The following is a 25,633-nucleotide window of genomic DNA, read 5'->3' as shown; positions in this document are numbered from 1 at the left end:
GAACACCAAACTAAGAAGAATAAAAAACGTAATATTCAGCTGGCCTAATTTCCCCCGAATAGAAGGGATAAGACAATCATAAACAGACTCCATATCGGCTACACCCGTCTTACACATGGTCACATGGGTACCTCATGAAAAAGGAAGACAAACAAATGTGGATTTCTTGTGGAACTGAACTAACAGTTTGCCACATAATCACGGAATGCCAATTTACGGATGAACGAAGGAATTCAAACGTACCCATCACGTTGGACGCAGCTCTGGGACGCTACCACCATCGCACAGGTTCTCAAATTCTTAAAAAAAACCAATCTGTGAACAAAAATCTAAAAGAAAAGAATGTGTATAGTAAAATTGTTAACTAATAGCTTTTGCTACTGATTTCAAATATATTGAATAAAAAATAAAATAATTCGGTAATCTTTATAAAATAAAATAAAATGTATACATATATGTTAATAATTATTAATATCATAAAAAAAATTGAATACAATTATATTAAATGACATTTGTCATAATAAAGTAATAATAATTCGGCAACATGTATAAAACAATAAACGAGTGTTAATAATTATTAATATCTAAATCAATTTTAAGAAACGTACAAAATATTGAGCAACTAATAAAAAAACATATAGTATTAGTTATGCTTATAACTATACATTAGTTATATTATATATTATTAATTATGACTATTTTGAATGTCTTATCACATTAATTATTGCTAGTAAAAAGTTATTTATGATTCTATCACCATTATTATATTCAGCAGTTAATAATTTTTAATATTTTCATAATTTGTTATTTTTATTTTTAGGGTGATTGTCCAAATTCTCTTTGTAACAAATTCGTTAGAATTTTAGATTCTGAGCGGAGCGAGAAATGTATTGATTTTACCATGATGTGTGTGTGTTTTTTTTTTGTGTTTGTCATCACGTTTTGGGGAACAATCAGTTTTCGACAAAATCGATTTTAGTTTTTGATGTAACTTTAAAACAATTGATCATAGATACATGAAATTTTCACCGAATGTTTATATAAGTATATTCTACCCACCATGCAATTTTCAAAAATTTTCGACTTAAGTTGAACTATTCGTAGGCATATGCGATTTTCGATCGTTATTAGTTTTTTTAAAATTAATATCAATAGAAATTTATTTATTGGGTAGAAAAGCTTGAACATTTAACACAAGGTTGCTAACATATTGTGTTTCAATAGCAGTTGAAAAATATTAAAAATACATAGTCACAATTTTTTTTATAAGCATTCAATATTTCAGTTTTGACAAACTACGTAAAAATCACGAAAATTCACAAATCATTTTAAGCTAGAAATTCATAAAAATTTTCTTTTAAATCTAAGATTTGAACATTTAATACAAGATTCCTTACAAGTTTTTCAATCTTTATCACAAAAAAAATGTCCGCCAGAAATTCAAATTAATTTTTATGAGCTTTTGAAATTTAAATTTTTACAACATTGGATTTTCACTAGATTTATCATTTAGTGATTCACTTATTTTGGTGTAACTCTAAAACAAATGACCAAATGTTTATTTTGGCATTTTCTGTTTTATAAAATTTTCAAAATATTTTGTTTTGTTTTTAGCTGTTTACTGACATTTTAATTTTTCAACTTTTTTAGTTTTTTTTTTTCTATAAATATTGATAAAAATTTATTTGTTGGGCAGAAAAGCTTGACAATTTAATACAAGGCTTCCTATGCATTGTTACAATAGCATTTGAAGAATATTAAAAATAAATAAGTAAACTTGACTAAATACGTAAAAATTACGGCAATGTAAAAATTATCTTAGATAGAAATTCATAAAAGTTTTCTTTTTAAATCTAAGATTTAAAAATTTAATACAAGGCTCCTAACATATTTTTACAATAGCAGTTGAAGAATAAAATAAATATATAATCACAATTTTTCTTTATACCTAAGCATTCAAAGCTAGAAATTCATAAAAAATTTTTTTTTAAATCTAAAATTTGAAAATTTTTAATAATCTATAATATATCCTAGATAGATAAATAGTTTCCGCTCAGAATCATTTTTCGTATACAATGATATAATATCATTGAATTCAAATTTAATTCCATCCATTACAGTAACCTACTTGTAACTTACTGTACAGCAGAGTGATATCCACGATTTACCCGCTTTTTTCAATTAAATGCCATATAGATGGATATGTTTGATTAACAAGTTTAGAAAAGCGATGGTTCCATCCTTTTGTTTGATTGCTTGTCCGTTCATTATCATTTAAAGTGTTTAAGTGAACATTCCAAATAGAAGGAGGAAAAGGAGCCGGAATGTATTTAACTTTAATACTTTTATTCTTAGCTAATATTCTGGAACGATCTTTTACGTAAGTGGATTCAAAACATTTTACGAGGTCTGTCACTTCATCCGACATAAGACTTTTAAAAAATTCTAAACTTTTAAGAACATCATCTATACGCAAAAATTCTAATCCATTTACAATACCACAAAATTGATTAAATATTTCATTTTTTCTATAATGACCGATTACGATCTATACAATATTTCAAAAATGATTCATGAAACTAAACGGTAATCAGATTACATAGGCTATATTAATCCATAATGACATTATATTATATTATATTTTCATGTTAGACATTTTATAAATTTAAGACTTTTTCTATTTGTGTGAATTCGTGCGAGTACTTACCTATTAGGTTCCTAATTCAATTATATTATCATAACGGGCTCAAACAGATATGTACGTAAGACGCCACAACGTCTTGAACAATACTACATATAACATATTTAATTTCACATCGAGAGCAGTTGCTGACAGTAATGATGACACGCAGTGTAATGATTTGGTAGGTCACAGCGACGTACCGTACAAATTGTACTGTACAATCATACTATGTTTCATATTATTATCCACTTGAATCGTTATTACAACTTCTTTAGCAGAAATTTTTCGCGTCTGTTTGCATGATATAGTTTTCATTGTATTAGCTATTGTTGTTCTTGTGTGTTTGAAAACGCTTAGCTCCACAATGTAATATATATATATATTTTTTTACATCGTTTTAACAATAGATTAATTGTTTTATTTAAAATTTTTTTTTTTTTTTACATTATTGTATTTTACATTTCATATTACGGAAAAGAATATGTTTCGATTGAGTATTAAGAAAAATTAAAATCAAATAATGAAATAGTCGAATTATTATGTATTGAAAGATTAGACGCTGATTTTATCAATATGGGTTATGAAACACGTATTCAGTTAACAAATCCAGAAACACAACAGGATTCTTCTAGAAAACGATTTTGTGCAGCAGTCAGCAGATAATTACGTTTAATTATGATTGATCTAGTCTCACTCTCGACCTGGTGCATATTCGATTTGCACTACAACACTTCAGAAGTGCCAAGGCGTTAAAATACAATATTTGTCACTGTGTGTCAGAACGTCTGACAATATAATTATTTAACATCGAAATAATTACGTATTTTGATTGTGCGTCAAAAGTTTGCGATACATCCTCTAACGTGATCCTCGAAGGAGGTTTCGATTTTCTATGATAGTTTGCACGATGATTATACATATATATATATATATATATATATATAAATATAATACATCAGGAGTGTGCAATACGATCCGTCGTTTTATTTTGTACGCACAATATTATTATAATATTTTAGACGTGAGTCATCGACCGTGTGCAAAATATATGTCTTCGACGCCCGAATCGTAATAATAATATGTATAATATCAGCGATCGATCTAACACGAACATATATAATTTGAGTGTGTGTGAGTGAATTCGGGTGAAATGATTCAATTCTAGTGACACAACCTGCTAAAATTTCCCATTTTTGGCACGGGAAATAAGCAGCACCCTTGGATAAAATACAAATTTTAAAAACAATATATTATATTAAAGACGACTAAAACATGTGTCGGGATACTAAAAAGAACATTATATTCCGAATAGTTTCTTTTTATTGCGAATATTATGTTTTTTTGCGTACGAAAAAAATTAATTTTTAAACTTGAAAAAACTTCGGTAACATTAAAGATACTATATTAAGGCTAATACTGTAATTTATTATATTACATTGTATTACATTGTATGGGATGATTTGTTGATGTAACACACTTGTGTTATTTTTTTAGTAATTTTTTGTGTATTTGGAAAAATAATTTATATTATTTCATATAGTTTTAAGTAAGTGTTCTAATTATTTTTTATAATTACAACGCAATATATTTTGCAGTATGCAATTCAACTTTTCCCATTAAAAAAAAAAATTAAATTAAAATTAAATCTTAAATTTTAGATTCTGAGCGGAGCGAGGAATGTATTGATTTTATCATGATGTGTGTGTGTTTTTTTTTTGTCTGTCATCACGTTTCCGGGGCACAATCAGTTTTCGACAAAATCGATTTTGGTTTTTGATGTAACTTTAAAACAATTGATCATAGATACATGAAGTTTTCACCGAATGTTTATATAAATATATTCTTTCTAGCATGCAATTTTTAAAAAATGTTGACTAAAGTTGAACTATTTATAGGCATATGCAATTTTTGATCATTATTAGTTTTTTAAAAATTAATATCGATAAACCATCTCCGCTCAGAAACATTTTTCGTTATACAATGATATAATCGCATTGGATTCAAATTTAATTCCATCCATTACAGTAACCCACTTGTAACCTACTGTACAGCAGAGCGGTATCCACGACTTACCCGCTTTTTAATATCATATTGTACAGAGAAATATTCTTAGGGAAATATGAACAGTAAATATATAGAATCCTGGACCTACAGTTTTTGCTTTTTAGAGCGTTTCAAGTTTGATAATTTAGATAAGAGGATGTGTGAAGTAGTAGGAAATAAACTTATAAAACTATGTTTCATATCTCCGCTCATCTAAAAATAATCATAAATAAAAAACTATTTAACTAAATAGTCTTTATTGTTAATGTTATTATTATTATTATTATTATACATTAAAATATTTATGGAAGTATAATATACTGCTTCAGAATATGAAACTAAAAAAAAACAAATTATCAAAAAGTTAAGAAAATAGTTTTATTGTGGGGTTACTTTATATAAAACATTTGTTTTGAATATAAAAAGTGGTCTGGGATAATAATTAAGTGTTCTGTGAGTAAACTTGCATTATTTTTTTATTTTATTATTTTATTCTTAAACTTCTTTATCTATTAGATGTTTTAAAAATGTTTCAGCAATAATTTTTATACATCACTATTTTTCTGACGAAATATTTTTTTTTATTATTATTAAAATAACAATAGTATTTCATACTGTTACTAAAATAACATATGTAGTTTTGTAAATATTATACTGTTTTGACGTGTAACCAGATGCCGGACGTCGATGGTTCCGTTTTTTAATATGTTGGGAAGTCAATTTAAAATGAATTATTTTAATTTACAATATTATTGTTTAAACTGCACGCATCAAATCCATATTTAGTTTAAAAACTGGTGGTGTAAATTATAATATATCAAAATTGTGAATTTATAGGTTCACTCTACAAAGATTGGATGAATCATAAAAAGGAAAAAGGATTGTATCTAATGAAATGATTCATTTTTTAATAAATCATTGTTAGAAATTTAATAGTTGATTTTGTTAATACTTAATTAAAAAAGTATCTATCAAAATATATTCAAAATAAATGTATCTGTATCTTATCTAGATTCATAGTTACTCTTTAAAATAAAATATCTGTTCTGCATCCTGATGTTTGAAGTGTCAATTACAGCATTGGTATAATAATAGGGCGCCGATTGTACACAAGTAGGTACCTACAAATCTAATTTCAAATATTATTATGAATAAAATAACCGCACTGAGAATATTTAGATTCAATAGCAGTCGAACCGTATTATTAATAAAATATAAGGGAAGAATCAAATATAGCGTCATTTTTGCGGGTACCCAGTCTAAATGGCGAAGTAATCCCACAAGATTCGCTCCGAATAGTACCAACCTGCAGCCTATCATACTTATACACATTACACATATACATAGTATAAAGATACAGGGTGATTCATCAAGCATGTGATTTTTTTTATTCATTCACCCCCTTGTTTTCTTCAATGATGTTGAGTTATTAAAAATCTGATTTTTTGAAATTTTTAAATATATTTAAATATTATGTTTTCAAACTCTTGAGATTTATTGTACTACTTAAGGAGTATTCCATGAATAAACAAACTTATTTTTTTCGAATAACTTCACCCCTTCTTCAACTGTGAATTATTTAGAGTAGGCATTCTTTCTATTAGAATATCTTTAAGTAGCTAATACAAATTATCTGAAAAAAAATTGAATAAATTCATAGTAAAAAAAAAATGGGGTGAGCATGCTTAGAGAATCACTCTGTATATTATATATTATCGTGACAGACAGCATTATGCACTTTTATTTCATCAGCAAATCATCGCGTCTGCCATAACTTGTAATCGCTAGTGGGTGTTCATTGATTTCTTTTCTTTTCCGTATTATTTTCTTCTACGCGATCGCTAAACCATCGTCTTTTACATTTCCCCTCATCGATGTATGTATATAATATTTTATTTTTGAACCGCCTTTTTTTTCCTTTTCATTTCAATTTCTTCCCTTTTTTACATAACCATTTTCTTTCTGCTAACTATTAGAGAGTACAGGTTCCCGAGTATTATTATATTCATATTTTTCCGTTCGTTCGTCCTTTTTGGCGTAAAAGTATGTTAATCATCAGTCCTTTATTCGAAATTTACAGCTCTTCGAATTGTTATCGAAAAAAAAAAAATGAAAATACAATAAAATAAAATATGCATAAGAATGTTTGAATACTTATTACGCTCATATATAATAATAATATATACGTATATATACAAAGTTTGACGATACATTTCAATTTTTTTTTTCTCTGCCGTTTCGGTTTTTGTTAGGTTAGTGCGCTTATATTTTCCCAACATTACGAATTCCTTTCATATGAAACATTTTATTATCATCTTATCCTTGGGAAGACAGACATTTTATTCCATAAGGATTTTTTTTAGCCAACTTTTCAGAATTAACTGACTTCGAGAATCGTATTACTACCAACATAATATCTCCTTTTGATTCTTGAATATTAGTCTTAATGAGAATATAACTCGAGACGTTGAAACTTATTTCAATTCGCATAATGCATAATTGATATTTTAATAAATATTATTATTATAAATTTTTACAAAATAATTCACTATTATTATGATATAGTATGTTTATGATTATTTAACAACCCTTAATATACGGTTAAACTACGCTTGTGAAGTATCACAATATTTTGAATACGTATGACCAAACCTGAACTGAAAGCATTAAATTGTACACTATTGAAAATGACTTACAAATATTTTATACAATATTATAGATAGTATACGAATAATAGTTGATTTTTGTAAATTAAGACATTATTAACTTAGGACAATGGAGAAAATGTGCCGAAATCATACAATCATTAGGTAATGTAATCGCCATCTCGGAAATTGAGGTAAGTGCTTTTTTTACCAGATTATTGATTGGATGGTGGGTGACGATATTCAGACGGTAAGCAACGATCAGAACACGGAAAGTGTAACTACTTGAATTTTGTGATTTCTGAGTCTTAATAAAAGGTTCTCATTGCAAACGTATTGTTTTCCGTTTTTTTCGGAGGAATTACAACACCTTGTCATGTGATCGAATACGATAGGAAATAATTAATTATTCAAGGTCGTTTATGATTGAAGAAATAATGAAGCGTGGTAAAGTAACCTTATCCACTTTTGTGAACCTAATTCAAACTAGAAATAAATTTTCAGTTTTTCAAGAATTTGGTGAAGTTTATTGCTGAAAAGTGAATAAACGACATGTGTATAAAACTGATAAACTACCAATGGACAGTGTTTTGTATGATAATATTACATTTTAAAATGTTCAATTAAAATTAAAATTAAATTTCTAAAGGAAAATATGTCTGAAAAAAAGAAAATACCATACACTTTAAAGGAATGAAATAAAAGTTGTTGACTTATTGTTGATTTTTATCACAGAATTTTATATCAGTCATTACTTATTTGAATTTCAGTATAGCCAGTTATTTCAGTTTTTTATTTTAAAATTGTTATCTGTAAAAGGTATCTCATATGCACTGTTTAACATATTCTATAAATTATAAAAATTCATTAATTCATTAATAAAGAGATATATCTATGATTCAGAAAATATTATAGAACTGTGCAGCACTTAAATGTAAAAATCTGTAGGAGTAAAAAAAAAACCCCCGGCAACAAGTTTCAATAGAAACAAGTCAACAGTTACTGAGTGACAATAATTTTATTTTTCTTGGAAAATATATTATTCTAATATAGTTTGTTATGTTTTTCCATATGGAATACACCGGATGTGTTCCGATCGGAAGTAAAGCAATTTCAATAAATCTATTTTACTTGTGAAATTTCCATTTGAGTTCTTAGAACGAATACGGTGAATCAAGAACCAGGTCAGATATATCCCATATTATGTTGGGTTTTAATCAATATACAGATATTCTGGTTCAGTTAAATCAAGCGTTTCTTTAGCCGTAAAAATTAAATATTTGTTTTATTTAAAAACAATCAGCTGCATCGATTATGGCAGACAATTTTTTTTTTCGAAAATACTTTAATGAATCTAGCTTACATATTTTGATATTAAATATAGGTAAGTATATAGGTATTAATATCAAACTCATATTGTACTAGTAGATAAATATTTTTGACTCTTAGATAAACAGTGATATTTTATGCATGCGGAAAGTTTCGAATTAATAACTAAATTTATTAGTACGGCATATAGCACTGCTGTTATGATATTACACAATAATTGTCGAAGTTAACTTCCAGTTGTACACGATAATATAATCACATATACGATTATCTGGTAATCATAAAATAAACATAATTGTATGCGTATATATCAAACGTAGTATTATCTTTTCCATTTTAAATTACTATATTATATGATCGAAATCAAGAACAGTTTTGGGGTGACCTCAAATAGATCACCACCGAGATGAGATGGTGTGAGAGTGGATGGGCAGACAGAAATTGTTGTGCGGTGAATTTTACGACCTACTTGGCAAGACCGATGCCAACCAATTTCGGTAAACTCAAACGGAAGGACGACATGCAGTGCTATGATGATAATAATAATAATAATAAGGTCATCCTTTTATCGTGTAGGAAATACAGCGTGACAAAAAGACGAACGCACTATATACCATCTATACACTCGTACATATATTTATACTTACAACTCACTGTATTGCATATATAATTATTGCTCTTAAATTTAAACTGGCCCAAACCATTTCGCCGAAGTCACGAGGACGATATTTATAAATATACATAAGTACACGAGACATCAGCTTCCAAAGTCAGAGTAACAGCGATGACTCATGAATGCGTTTATACGATATAATAACGATATTATGCTATAGAATGCGTTTTACGAGGCCGTTAGGCGTTAATCATCGTAAATTAAAACAATTTTATTTGCTGTATTGTTATGCCTTATGCACATCCGGCGCCTCTGTGTGCGTATAAAATTATATTGGTTATCGTATATTTATATTTTTTTTTGTTTTGAATTCGTGAGTAAGTGCACTGAGTGCAACATGGAAACGATATCATTTCAACAATTTCCACCTTCGTGTTACATCCAAATATATTCAATAAATTTTTCAGGATTCCGAAACCCGAGTGTTTATGAAAGCAATATATATATATGTCACTATTTAAACAATAAAAAGCAAAATTAAAATAATTCCACGGAAGATGTTCATATTATGATATTTAACCACTAAAGTTACGAAACTGTTTTTAGACCCTTACATATTATACGAGTATTTAGCTATTGTTTGCAGTTTGCTAAACTAAATAAAAATCAAATACTTCCCCCCAAAAATTTATAGAGGTATGCCAACAGTGGCGTATTTTGGGTGGGTGTCCACGGTATAATGCCAATACTGGGATACTGCACAAATATGAGAACACTCATCTTACAAATATTGAAATATTATTATTGAACAGTATTTTAAATAGATTATTGTATTATTGTTTTCAATACAATCATATAGTCATGATTTCGTATTATTGTAACTATTGTAATCACTACGGTTATTGAATATTACCAATCGGAAATTGTATATTAAGACTTAGAGTTAATATGAAATGAAAAACTTAAAATTTAAGCAAACTCATTGGGTTTGTGTTATACAATATTTTCCCATTTCCGTAAAATAGCCAATAGGTAAAATGTACCCGTTGGTATAAAACACCATCATTGAATCAATTATTTTAGTGTTACTATGACTACTGTGTTGTTAAAATATTTAGGTCATTTTTATGGTATGTTTTAATTTAAAATAGCTATAATAATTCTTTTATTTAAAACATACATGATAAATATGCATCACTTGATTAAATAGTATATGGATTCATCATGATTAAATTTGAAAAAATAATATTATATCATTGTATACGAAAAACGATTTTGAACGGAGGCGGTTTATCTGTCTAGGATATATTATAGATTAGTAAAAAATTTCAAATCTTAGATTTAAATGTTTTGAAAATTTTACCATGTCTAGGTAAGGTTAATATAAGTAAATAACCCAAATTTCAAGTTTTTAACCGAATTACAACAAAAAAACTCCCAAAATTAAAATGTCTATAAATAGCTCAAAAATTGCTAAAATTTTTAAAACTTTAAACCGTAAAAACAAAATCCAAAATACGACAAAATATATCTCTTGTCATTTTTCATTTGATGCAATACTTCTGGTAGAAAACGTCGTCCGTAATTATTTAATATTATAAAATAGTTAAATCGTACGTTTTTTTTCCTTTAACCGCTTTTATTTCGAGTGCCGTTTCAAAAATCTAAAAATGACCTTTTTAACGTACCAGCTCAAAAAATTACCTTTCAGAAAAAATGCTACACTTGATACTTTTGAGCAAGTTTAGAGTGAGAAAAAGTATTACAGAATAAAAAAGAAAAAGAAATAAACATCATTGTAAAACCAATACATTTCTCGCTCCGCTCAGAATCTAAAAGAATTTAACAAATAACGATACTATACAATAATCGTTTTTAATTCATACAGTATAATATGTGTTTATAACTTATAATTAGATGATCATGACAGATCATATGTATATGGACAAGCTATTTAACTTTGTTATTTAATCTATAAATATTCTTATCAGTCTTATTAAATAGTTTTACCTTTAAACATAATAAAACCCGCATCCAGTTTATTATATTATGTTCAAAACAAACATTTGTAAGTTCATTCCATATTAACGTTATTTTTAAGGATATTTAATTAAAATTTATCATAATATTTTACAAATGTAAAGTATTCATTTTTATAATTATTATAATTAAACAATAGTAGGTATGTAATTGTTTTTATAATTAAAACATTTAATTTTTACATTTATTTGTTGAAATGTATACCCGTAAACATATTTTACATTATTCTTATTTTTATTCCATTTTTTTGAAGGAAAAACATCTTGGTTGTGACTTGTAACCAGTATTAATAAGTATTAAAGTATTGATACGGTGTGGTAAGTTTAAGTACCAACCGTTCTTTGTAGAAATAAATATACCTTGGTTTTAGGATTTAATGGCTGGTCTTTTATTTAATCAAGTAATATATTATTTAATATTTGTACAATATCTGGGAGGAGTGAGATTCACGGATGCGTCAGTCAGACTTACACAAGCGGACTGACGCGGTGAGAGCTCGTGTTCGACCGACGATGTTATCGTTCGGTCCTATCACATATAATGGGTGTGAGATAATTATATTATATAGAGTTATAAGATCTGGGAAGGAGTCCTCCACCAGTAGCGCGTAGCTTGTACAAGCGGCTACTACTTGATGGAAAGGAGCTCGGGTCGACGGTACTTTAGCAAGTGGTCGGTAAGGGAGAGAACGGGATCGATGACAGCAATCGCGTATATAATGTTGTACGACGTTCGGTCCGGTGGTTTCACTTGTCGTCCCGGATACTCAACGTCGTCGAATTTGTTGCTGCCGGTTCGATGGTCTTCGTTCTCCGACTATTATTGGTCGGCTGATTCTGGTCACGCTGCGTTCGCTTCGCCTCGACGCTGGTCTGCTCGGCGATCTGAACTTGAGCTGTAGAGTCGGTGTAGGTTGTTCTTCTGGTCTCTAGTCGTCGGTGTAGTAAGTTCTTGATGACTTGTTGACGATTAGAGATGAAGTTGAAGAGTGAAGAGTTTCTGAAATCTACTGGTATATATACCCATTTGGATCGGTAAAGTTGTTGCTGATTGTTTGTAGATTGTTGGTATGACGAGTCATCATCGTATCGTTGCCTGGTGGCTGTTACTAGCTCAGTGCGGTTTTTCCTCGTCATACCGTTGAAACTTTACTATGTAAAACCTGCCGTTTGGAACTGCGTTTAATATGTAATGCATGTGGTTTTTAGTTGTTAGTGGTCCTGAAAAGGACCGTTTTATGTCGTACTCCGTTACAACTTCCCCCCCGGATTCGTGCCCGGGTGGTGTAGCCATCGTGCACTAATTCTTAAAGGACTGTTTACGGCGTATGGATGCCCTGAATAATGCTGTACGTAATTCATTGTTAGACAAGTACCACAACGGCGTTTTTGTAGATACTGTTTTTTGTTTCTTTCTCGGTGGTTCATATTTCGCTAGCATTTCTTTGACGTAGTTAAATGCTACTGTCAAGTTGACATTTTGTTGCTCAAATGGTATGTATCTGTGCACTGATTCCTCTGTTATCATTCTAAAGTCTATTGGTTTGTTCCAATTGTCGATCTGTATGTGTCTGGCCGAGTTTACCTCTGTCACCCACTGTATTATCGACAAGTGTTTTTTCTTGTTTTGTTGTTTTTCATCTTCTTCGGCTAATCTTTTGTCCGTCCTCACTGCTTTTACTGATGCTAAAGCAGTTAAATTTTCTTTGTTCTCTTCAATCAGTTTTCGTCGATTTTCTGCGGCTATTTTCCTGGCCGTGTTTCTTTCTGACAGTATTCGCTCCATGGTGTCTCGTGTCTGTCGATGAATTGGTACTGTCTAGTTTTTGTCCTGTTATATATAGTGTTTTTTGTATCTTTATTAGCTCTCTGATAGGTTGTTTTATTGACTGGTTGTTCTGTCCTTCTGATTGGATGACTAGCAACCGTTGTTTACTAGTCAGTACGGCGTTTGTTATAAGTACTTGTTCGGTGGTTGGATATACGGTCGTATTTCCACCACATTTATTAATTCTGTTTTGCCAGTTCTATTATTGCGTAATTCTACTGTGTTACTGCTGATGATTTTTGTAATTGTGTGTGGTCCGTTAAATATATGAAATAATTTTTTTATTTCATTGTTTTGGGCGTTTGACAGCTCATGTGTTTTTGTTAGTACTTGTTGTCCAACCGTGTATTTGATTTTTTCTGTTTTATTTTTTGCTTCATATTTATTTGCCTTGTTTCTTATCCTGCTTGCCACCAGTTGGATTACCTCTTGTTTACCCTTTTTTGGTGGCTGCTCTGGGAATTTGATTAATTTTTTTATTGGTTGGTTTGGTATTTCGTTTTTAATTATCTCCCATGGTGTTAATTCTGTAACTTCTGACCTTAACTTATTCATCCACTCCTCTATTTGATCGAGTTTGTTCGGCCATTTTGTATGTTGGTCATGGCAGTAGGTCCGTAATAATCGGCCAATCTCCCGGTTGTATCGTTCCACCGGGTTTGATTGTGGGTGGTATTTAGTCGAATGTTTTTTCTCGATCCCTAGTTCTTGTAGTTTTTTTTTCCAGCTTGTAGCGGTGAACTGTGTTCCGTTGTCCGTAAGAATCGACTTCGGTTTACCCGTGTTTGGTATGTAGTCGTTTTCGATTCTGTTGATGATTGCTTTCGTAGTGGCTTTTTTCAACGCATACAATCTTATAAATTTGGAGAATGTGTCTAGGATCGCCAAGATGTAGTGTGTCCCGCCGCGTCCTGTGGGGAGAGGACCCATCAAGTCGATCGACACAGTTTCGAATGGTTCTGTTGGTTTGTGTGATGTGTGTTGTCCTTTTGCGTTAAAAATTATGGGTTTACATCTCTGACAGGTGTCACAGGATCTGGTTATTTGAGCGGTTATTTTATGCATGTTTTTGAAAATGCATGTTTCTCTTAACGTGTGGTATGTTTTATACCTACCTGGGTGTCCCATGATCTCATGAGTTTCCTGTGTAAGCTTTGTTGCTATTTGCAATGGTACTACTACCCTCCAGTTGTCCGTTGGTTTGTTTTTTGAAAATATTATACCATCTTTTTTTGTTAGATGTGTGTTAGTTGTACTGTATTTTTTCATTATATGAGGGTCGTTTTCTTGCCATTTTCCTATTTCTAAGATCATTTCTTTTAACTCAGTGCTATACTTTTGTGTCTCAATCTTGTTTATTGATATTTTCTTTTCTTGACGGTCGTCGTCCGTTCTGGGGTATCTTGTTAGAGTATCTGCCACAATATTTTGTTTCCCTGGAATGTGCCGAATTTCTAACTGATATTCCTGTAGCGCCAAAGTCCATCTGGTTAGTCTTCCGTTGGTGAGTCTGCAGTTTCTAATGAACGTTAGTGCATGGTGGTCAGTAAGTATTATTACCTTGTGGCCAATCAAATATTGTCTGAACTTTTGGCAACAATATACTAATGCCAATGCCTCGATTTCCGTGGTCGTGTATCTGGTTTCTGCTGTTCTTAAGGTTCTGCTTGCGAATCCCAGTGTTGCATGCTCATTCCCGGGTAGTATTTGGTATAACTCCCCCCCTATTGCTGTGTTTGATGCGTCCGTGTTCATATACAAAGGTTCTGTAAAGTCGGGATATGCTATTATCACCTCATTTATGAATACTTGTTTCGACTTTTTGAACGCCTCCTCGTGTTTTTCTTCCCACTTCCATGTGCTGTCTTTTTTTGTTAGTTCGATAAGTGGTTTTATTATATTCGCGAATTTGTCAATGTATCGTCTATAGAAGTTTATAAATCCTAAGTACCTTTGTACTTCTTTTGCTCTGGTTGGTGTTTTAAATTTTCTGATTGTCTCAATTTTTTCCGGGTCCATATGTGTGCCCTTTTCGGATATTATATGTCCTAGGAATTTGACTTCAGTCCGGAAGAATTGGCATTTTTCTAAGTTTACCGTTATGTTATGTAATTTAAATTTGTCTAGTACCGTATATATATGTTCGTAGTGTTCCTCGATGGATTCGGATGTGATCAATATGTCGTCGACATATATTGTTACGAAGGTGTGTAACAGTGGGCCAAGTATGTAGTCCATACACTTCTGAAATTCTGATCCACTTATGTTTAGTCCGAATGGCATGCGTTTGTATGAGTAGTTTCGTCCGTTTACCAAGAATGAACATGGGTCCCGACTCTCCTTGGCTAACGGGATCTGCCAATAACCTGACCGTAGATCGAGTGTGCTTATGAATTTTACCCTACTGAATTTCGCTAATATTGTTTCGATTGCTGTTGGACATTCTCGATCAGGTATAATTTTTTCATTAATTTTACGTGCGTCCAAACAAAGTCTGACTTCTCCGTTTTTTTTAAAAACTGGTACAATTGGAATGGAGTATGGAGATTTGGACCTTTCTATGATCCCTAATCTTATCATCTTTTCTACTTCCGCTTCCACTGCAGCTAGTTTTGCTATCGGTATCGGGTATGGTCGTTGGTTTACTGGTGTTTCGTCTTTTAACTTGATTTTGCACTCGTACCCTTTGGCTTCTCCGGGTGTATCTCTAAAAACGTCGTGGAAACGCTCCAGTAATGTGTCTATATATTCTTGTTCCTGCGGTTGCATGGTCTTTATTTGTTTGTTTGTTCCTGGTTCTTTGATTGATTTTGTTGAGATGACCCTTAATTGAGATGTCTTTGTTGTCTTCTTTTTTATTGTCAGAGATGTATTTCCGGCAGCTGTAATCAGTGTTATTTTGTTCTGTGTATAATTTATTGTTGCGTTGTTAAGTTCCAAAAAATCACTCCCCAAAATTCCGTTTTCATTCAAATTGTCTACGATGATGAACGGTGTATGAATCGTGACTTCGCCGATCTTTGTTGGTATGAGTATTTGTCTTGTCACTTTTGTCGGTTTCTCACCGACTGCTAAGTGTATACACATTCCGACTAATGGGAGTTTTGGTATATCGTGTATGTCCTGTCGTATCTCATCTTCATACTTGGCGGATATCACACTTACTTCTGCACCCGAATCAACTAGCATTTCGTATTTCTTTTCCTTTATCACGATGTCTACGTAAGGACATCCCTTCAATTCGGGTTGTTGAGTTGCTGTGTCAAAATCGTCTTCGTTTATTAACTCGGTCGTGTCTAGCTCGACCAGGTGCTGTGTTGGATCTTTCCCGTTGTGCTTAGTTTTGTAGTAACTGATTGTGCGGATCTTCGTTGGACTTGGGGTGTTACGTACTGTGGTCAGTCTGATTCCACAGTCCCCTGTTCGTAGTTTTTTTGATCAGTATCCTCTGTGTCGTCTCCTTCTATCTCCTCGTCGTCATTGATTTCTTCAGTCAATGTGATTTGTTTAATGGTTTTCTTGAAATTATTGTTGATCTGTGCTTGTTGTCCGTGTGTCGCCACGTTAGACGTCATATCCGCTCCTTTTTGTGATAAGTTGTTCATTTGAAGTGTTGTCGGTGGTTGGTTGTTTAGTTGACTACGTTGTGTTTGTCCGAATCGATTATTGAAAGAGTTTGTGGTTCTTTGTGGTGGTCGACTTCTTTGAACCGTATATTGTTCTTCTTGTTGGTCGCTAGTTGCTTGTTTGCTATACCCATTCTCTAGTTCTCCTAACTTCTCCCATACGTTCAAAAATTTTTTCTCTTGAGTGGTTTGAATGTATGCTTGGATTGCTATTGGAAAGTGTTTCGTAATTAAGTTTATGGCCTGTGTCTCGTCCATTTTTGGCGAGTCCAAGTATTTTAATTCGGCCATCCAGTAATGGAAGTGTTCTTGGAAGTTACTACTAATTGGTTTTTTCCCTGCTTCTGTACATCTGATGAATATGTCCCACTGCTTATCTTCCGAGAAGTAGTGTTTTAGAAATAGTGTTTTAAATGTGTCTTCCGTCGGTGTTGCGTCTTTAATCATGTTGAACCATTTTGCTGCGTTCCCGCGCATACAATTCTCGATAAGAATTATTTTGTCTGCTGGTGTGACCTTCTTATATAACATATACGAGCTTAGGTCTTTCAAAAAATTCTTCGGGTGTTCGTTTGCATTCCCACTAAATGTTGGCATTGTCATTTCGACGGTGTTCGGTTTGGTGTACGATTCCTCTTGTTGTGTGTTTTTTAACGTAATCATTTCTTTTTCACGTTTTGCAGTTTCAATGGTAATTCTTGTATCCGTGTCATTTATCAATTGTCTAATTGCTGATGTTTCTTCTTTCATTTTTATCAGTTCAGATGTTAGTTCACTGATTACTTGTTTATGTCTTTCCTCTTGGGCTTCCATTTTTTCGGTCAATGTTACAATTCTTTCATTTAATCTGATTATCTTCTCGCTAGTTGTCTCGTGTGTTGGGGTTTCTTGCACATTCTTCTTATTTGTTCGCGTCATTACGACTGATTTTGTTGTTCGGTCTTTGTCGTGGATTCTGAGTTACTAGTTGGGCGCCAGTTGATACGGTGTGGTAAGTTTAAGTACCAACCGTTCTTTGTAGAAATAAATATACCTTGGTTTTAGGATTTAATGGCTGGTCTTTTATTTAATCAAGTAATATATTATTTAATATTTGTACAATATCTGGGAGGAGTGAGATTCACGGATGCGTCAGTCAGACTTACACAAGCGGACTGACGCGGTGAGAGCTCGTGTTCGACCGACGATGTTATCGTTCGGTCCTATCACATATAATGGGTGTGAGATAATTATATTATATAGAGTTATAAGATCTGGGAAGGAGTCCTCCACCAGTAGCGCGTAGCTTGTACAAGCGGCTACTACTTGATGGAAAGGAGCTCGGGTCGACGGTACTTTAGCAAGTGGTCGGTAAGGGAGAGAACGGGATCGATGACAGCAATCGCGTATATAATGTTGTACGACGTTCGGTCCGGTGGTTTCACTTGTCGTCCCGGATACTCAACGTCGTCGAATTAGTTGCTGCCGGTTCGATGGTCTTCGTTCTCCGACTATTATTGGTCGGCTGATTCTGGTCACGCTGCGTTCGCTTCGCCTCGACGCTGGTCTGCTCGGTGATCTGAACTTGAGCTGTAGAGTCGGTGTAGGTTGTTCTTCTGGTCTCTAGTCGTCGGTGTAGTAAGTTCTTGATGACTTGTTGACGATTAGAGATGAAGTTGAAGAGTGAAGAGTTTCTGAAATCTACTGGTATATATACCCATTTGGATCGGTAAAGTTGTTGCTGATTGTTTGTAGATTGTTGGTATGACGAGTCATCATCGTATCGTTGCCTGGTGGCTGTTACTAGCTCAGTGCGGTTTTTCCTCGTCATACCGTTGAAACTTTACTATGTAAAACCTGCCGTTTGGAACTGCGTTTAATATGTAATGCATGTGGTTTTTAGTTGTTAGTGGTCCTGAAAAGGACCGTTTTATGTCGTACTCCGTTACAGTATATATTTTATATATTGGTACCGTAAATCATATACTATTATAATCTGAAAATAAATTAAAAACCTTATATTGATAATTCGTGAATAATTTTGATTGAATAATAATATAACGTAAACATTTTAAATACAATCTAAATAAATATTTTACTATATAGCAATGATTAAACGTAAATAATATAATAATTAAAAAAATTTATTTCAAGTTTGAATTTTGATTTTTTTTTTTTTTAAGGCATACACAACCCAAAAAAAAATGTTCTATGCTTGGTTTTTATACTTAATGGTATAAAAAAACATATCATGAAAACAGAATGTGAAAAAAAAATTATTTACAGAGGTACGGTGAAATCCAAATATACCTGTGACGTCGTTGCGTCGGACGTCTCCGCGCGGCACTGGCAGGCGCCAGGCGGTCGCAGCAAACCATATGAAGAATACGTATAATAATATTCTCATCGCCTGCCGATCGCTGGTCACCGATTAAATAAATATTTTTGATTTCCATTAATAGATCCTTAAATTGTTTTTAAATTATAAATATAACACTATTTTTAAATACTTATAAAGTTATAAATAATAGTATTATTTTAATACAAGTCATTGCGTCGACCGTTTTCGAGCGGCGTCGACAAACGTATAAACATTATTATTATTATCGTCGAATGTCGAGTGTCATTATTTTGTCACAGTTTCATGGTGTGTTTCATTTTTATTTGCTTTAATTTAATTTCGTATATAGTACCCAGTGAAATATATTAATACATTTATATTATAAAACTCACTACTGATACACAGAATAATAATGTCTTTAATACCATTCAATTTTGATCCTGATGTTGAAGGTATATAGACGGTTGCTTACAAGAAGATGATGACAATTCTGTGGCTATCAATTATGAAGGTAGATTAAATAATTCGAATTGGTGTTCTTGTGGATATTGTAAAGGCATGCTTAGTGGTGATATCGAGTGTTTATGCTGCAATGAGTTACCAAATTTAGAAAAAATACGAGAACAAGAAGGAAAATGTATTACTTTACATCAATCGCTTTCGAAACTAATATTGGATAAAGAAATACTAAATATAACTAGACACAATTTAATACTAAAAACTAAAAACAGAATTAATAAAAAAAAATTGGAGCAACATCATCCAGAAAATAGAACGTGGAGATTTATTTGTTATAAACAGTATACGTCTTGGGTTAATTCTTGGATTGCTATGGGAAAACGAAACCGAATGGTTTTGCCAGCATGTGTTGTACAGAAAATAAGAGAAGAATATCCAGAACCAAATGGAATATATGCAGGATTAAAAAATTTAAAAAAATTACCGGCTTAATCAAGTTATATTACTAACAAATAACAATATTGTGAATCAGAGTATAAATATATATGTATAGTAAAAATATAATTATTTTAAACAAGTGTAATTATTTTTTTTATTTTTTTTTTTATTTATGCCATTGTAATTTATGAATTTTTATATGATAATATTGTAATACTTTGTTAATATAACACAATATAAATATACAAAACGGTTATTTAATGATTAATATATATAACATTAAAAAAGATATTCAACTACTATTAATAAAACGTGAATGATGGGAATTTAGCATTATTTCCAATGCAGGTCGATCAATAGGTGCGATGTTTTTAGGCAGAGTTACATTGAGTGGTGTTTTCAATGGTGACATTTCGACCCCGTTTAAATGATCCAGTATTGTGTTAATTATTTCATCTCTCCAATTATTTGTACCTTTTTCATAAATATTTTTAATAACCCATTTTCCAGTAGGTTTGGAAAATAAATAATTTAGACCTATTTTTTTTAAAATTTAAATTAGAATTATGGTCAATTACAGCAATTATTGATTTTATACACATCGCTTTAAAAGAAAAATGAACACGTTTTGGAACATATTTTAAACTTAAATTATGGTAAGACTCTAATCTTCCCGTATTGTACATAATTTTTTGTTTGCTTTAAATCTGTCAAAAACTTTTTGTTACAAACTATTTCTTTTAATAGTTAATAAGGTTTAGAATCAGGAAGTAACCATAGTTTTTGTTTTTTGTACTCATCACTTAATGGTGGATGTTCACAAGTTTTTTTTACTCCATCCTCTTCCCATTCATGAATGTTTTTAATATGTTTCAATATAGATTTTCTGACTGATACTTTAGAATCGCCATTGCATGTTTGTGCCGACCACCATAAATGATTACTTATGGATTGCTTCCATGTCAAAACTTCTTCGTATTTTTTATTAATAGTTTTAAATTTTTTCATTAGGCTTTTAGATAAATGCCATAAATCAAATTCATGAGTGATTTCTGGGTAAGATGTTTTCAACAAATGCCTTATTCCTACGTGGCGATCGGTTAATAATAAATAAATTTTGCATTTATCGGTACCTATTAATTTATCAATTAATTGTTTACAAGCATTTTTTTCTAAATCTTCCGGCATCATGTTTTTTTGAATTAATTGAAAATCTACTATACAACCAGAATTAATGTCCATAAAAGTGAAAGTACAATATTTGACATAAAAACCAGGTGAATCGTACTGACCATCTCCAGAAATCCATAACTGTCTACTTTCCTTGACATAATTATTAATTTGTTGTGTTCTCTTTTTCTCCCATATTTTTTTAATAAGAGGGTAAGAATATTTGTTCATAATTTTATCGTATGTTGTTCTACTCAACATTACAAGTTTTGAACTTGAACAAAATACTTTAAACGTAGCAAATTAAGTACCAGATAAGAGTATAGATGTAGCAATATGTACCTACGTGACCCTTAGAAAATTGTTTATTAACAGGCTGTGAAAACCATTTTGATGAGTGACCTCGCTACATTCTGATCTTACGCATATTTTTGCACCAATTGCGTACCATTATTTATTTATTTTTTTACTTTTACAAATATTACAAATTGTAAACAGTGTTGGTAATGAATTAATAAAAACTAAACAATATTTTATATCGGTATTTTCAACATTATCAAATTCTTCTGTGTAGTCTTCCTCTTCATTTTCACATTCAAAATCGGGATCATCATAAAAATCATTATCTGTAAATGACACGTTTTCTTCTACATCACTTATATTATCCTCCATACAACTTAACTTTTCCTCATTTTTATTGTGTTCATTAGAATCAATATTTGATTCTTTAGCTACTAAACTCTCAACCATATCTATTTTTCTTGATTTTTTATTCTTTTAGAGCGGGATTTTTTAGTTGTTGTTTTACCATCGCTACTTGTATCATTATTTATTACAAATTTTGTTGGTACTGTACTTGATTTTAAGCGGGGTGCTCTTGACTTGTATTTATCTCCTAATAATTATTGTTTTAAAATGTCCGAGTCATCAAAATCTTGACTTTTAAAATGATGGGAACATATCACAGAATTATTAGTTGGTTTAAAATGTTTGCGCTTGCAAAATTGGTCCATTTATTAAAACGCACAGGTTCCTTTATTGTTACTACATCCAAATACACTACAATACGGCATTATTTTCTTCGAATATTGAGTATATTATTAACTATTGTATACATACAGAACAAAAATAATATTACGCGACGCACTAGTGCACTACGTACAGACTAGGCGAAAAGTGAAATGTGAATATTGACGAAGTGACGAATTTGTTATTGAAACACAATATTGTAATAATGCATTTTTCGATCAATAATAAGTCTTGGGTATCATTTATAAGTATTTAGAAATAGTGTTATATTTATAATTTAAAAATAATTTAAGGATCTCTTAATGGAAATCAAAAATATATATTTAATTGGCGATCAGCGATCGGGAGGCGATGTGAATATTATTATGCGTATTCTTCATACGGTTTGCTGCGACCGCCTGCCAGTGCCGCGCGGAGACGTCCGACGAAATAACGTCACAGGTATATTTGGATTTCACCGTAACTCTGTAAATAATTTTTTTTTTCATATTCTGTTTTCATGATATATTTTTTCATACCATTAAGTATAAATTTGAGAATTAAGAAAATTTGAGTAAAACTTTAAATATTATAATATATCCAGCAAAATATTTACTGAAATCTACTTTTAATATATTTCAAACTTATGCCTATCATGTATAACTTTTTTACTCTCGAGATATGCCTACCTTATTTATTAATATTATAATAGTTTATCATGACGCTGTCGACTAAAAATGACTTACAAAAAACTTGGGTTTTATAAGATTTCAATTGGAATTTCATGCTGTTCGTTCCGATTCCATTATTATTAAGCTCGACACGAATCCATGTAAGTGAAATTAAACGGCCCAGAAGACGTATCCTTTGAATTGGACGAGGGAAAAAAAGAATAAAATATTAAATTATACGATCACGTGAATTTGACAGCAATGGGAATTGATTGCGATATAACGCTTCGTAATAGGAGCGCGAGGTGACGGGTCACCGTCTCTGGTGCACACCGTAATAATTCGAATTACGGACAAGCACAAACCGACCTTGGCAAAGGTAATCTCCGATGTGTCGTACGCACGCGTATTATACCAACACACGAAAGAATTGATAATATCGAATCCATACCACGTTTGATCGATACAATGTACCAGCTATTGACTGCGGTAAGTAAACATCATGATATTATTATTATATTTATGGAATGAGTATTACGAAATCCGATGATTTTTTTACGACCGTTGAACGATCGTTTCAATGACTTGTCAAGTGCATAATATGTGATTCTTATCATAAACCGTCACAAAAATAAGAAATAAAATAAATAGTCATCCCTTGACTTAGACACCGAAGATCTGTCATAATTCTATAAATTAAATTAAAAGCTACATAAGGATTTATTAATTAGTATTAGTTAATTTGAATAATGCGGAAACTACCAAATATATTTGTATTGTAGATTTAAATGTGTTATTTATATTATTTAGGTGTGCAGTGGATAATTATATTATGATTATAGTAAGTACCCCTATACGCGTTGAGTTGAATTTCTTTAAAACAAAGCTTATAAGAAAAACGTCACTTTGAGATAAAAATAGTTTGTTACTTAATTTAAAATAAATTATAATCTTATTTGAAAAATTTTTTTAAAATACAGTATTTGTGTTACATATCATTGATGATTTTATATATATTATAAACTTAAAGGAAACAAATAGTTCTGAATTCGTGAATTTTTTTTCGCAGAAGGAATTCCAAGGCAGTGCCAACGTTCATTCCATTCACATGTATTTATTGTGGTCACACTACTTCTATTCTATATGTACGTTGTCGACATCGTATATTTTTTAATTACGTATCATTCAAAAAAATAACTTCAGTCAACCACCATCGAAATCAATGGATAAATAAATAAGCCACAGTCCTTGCCGATAGACATTTAACTAGTTGTACACCCACCGATAACATCAAATTGAATATTATTGTTAGTACAACTCCGTTTGAAAAGCAACCCCAGTCCTGTGCGATGATAATTCAATATTTATTCACGAAAGTTCTTATGACGACTACTACTCAAACTTATAATATCCTGCTCTGTGATATGACATATTTTTATATACAAAAAATTCAATAGCAAAAACATCTATCTACTTTCTAAATAGTCGTAAAACAATTTATAGTCACTACATATCTGCACCTGGCTCACCTTTATTCCTAACAAAATCAATCTGCTTGGTAAGTTCAACTCAAAAAACTAAATAGGTTATTTCTTTTGATTTCCTAAAACATGGACCTAACCAATAAAACTTAAAATATATTTTTGAAATCAAACAAATTCAACGTTTTTAGGTACAAGATAAAATGTAACAACCAAATTCATTATACGAGTAGTATAATTATAGTATTGAGTGCTAATTATTACGAGGTGATCCAAAAGCAATTGGTCCTAACTAGTAACTACTAATGAAATCAACTGCAAAGATTCTTCTAACAAATTAAAACCAACCAATTTAACTGGTTAATTCAAAGAGTCGTAGGCTAAAATACGATTAATTGCATTTTACACACATCAAATCTATCAAGAAAAACAATTATTATGTGCATTCCATAATATACACCATATTATATAATTAGGTATTATTGATAATGATTTTCTTAAAGAGGAACTCAAACATCATGTTAATTTGATAACTGTTCAAATAGTAAACGTATACTCGTGGACAAAGACTCATTTTCTTAATTTATCGGTTAGGTAGATCGATTTAGAACCAGATAAATGCAGTTCAGATATTTTCAATAAACTTACTTCAATCTGTCACGCTAAAATAAAAGTTCAATAAACTATTTTCTCTGTCATAATTTTTTTCAATGTCGACATCGTAAAAACGTCGGCCATACAAAAATCTGTTGTAGTTATCAACCGCATCGTGTTAAATGCAGAGGATTTCATTTAACTGAAAACTGTCAAAAACTAACCGATCAACCATTAGCTATCAAATGCGTACCTCATGTCAAGGACAGCATCCTGCTAGAGATCAAGATAATATTATTTTTGTTAATATAAATACATTAAACCAAAACGCAAATCATATTCCAGAACAAAAGCTAAGAAAACTACAGATTTGTATCAAACCATCGCAACTAACCCAATTCCTGAAAATATAATACCCATTAAATCATAGGAATTCTATACGCTAAATCCAAACACTCTACCCCCCCCCCCCCCCCAAAAAAAAAAAAAAAAAAAAAAAATATATTAAAAATTAAAATATGTCAAAAATTTACTATTCCAAAGTCAACAAGTTATTATACAGTCGCATAACTATTATCAATGGAACCGCGAGTCTCGAAAATTTGCGTATTAACACTCTTCGTTTATAAATATAAGCTAACATAAATATTAAATACATAAAAAGACTCCACGTATCACACTACACC

General features: G+C 31.2%; 2 protein-coding genes across 2 annotated transcripts in view; both read right to left on the bottom strand.

Moving 5' to 3' along the window:
* The window catches only part of Gycalpha99B (guanylate cyclase 1 soluble subunit alpha 2), a 305,824-nt gene that overhangs the window by 92,119 nt on the left and 188,072 nt on the right, over positions 1 to 25,633 (bottom strand). The window lies entirely within an intron of this gene.
* LOC149056407 (uncharacterized) lies at positions 16,579 to 17,726 on the bottom strand. The gene has a single exon (XM_089225612.1). It carries the CDS (start codon positions 17,722 to 17,724, stop codon positions 16,579 to 16,581), a length of 1,146 nt encoding a protein of 381 aa, XP_089081738.1. The 5' UTR covers positions 17,725 to 17,726.

The sequence above is a fragment of the Diuraphis noxia genome, unplaced genomic scaffold (assembly GCF_037042655.1).
Source record: "Diuraphis noxia isolate RWA-SAM2 unplaced genomic scaffold, SU_Dnox_SAM2 contig0004, whole genome shotgun sequence".
NCBI classification, from domain to species: Eukaryota; Metazoa; Arthropoda; class Insecta; order Hemiptera; family Aphididae; genus Diuraphis; species Diuraphis noxia.
The sequence above is the reverse complement of the archived record's forward strand: the minus strand, read 5'-3'. Positions and strand labels throughout refer to the sequence as shown.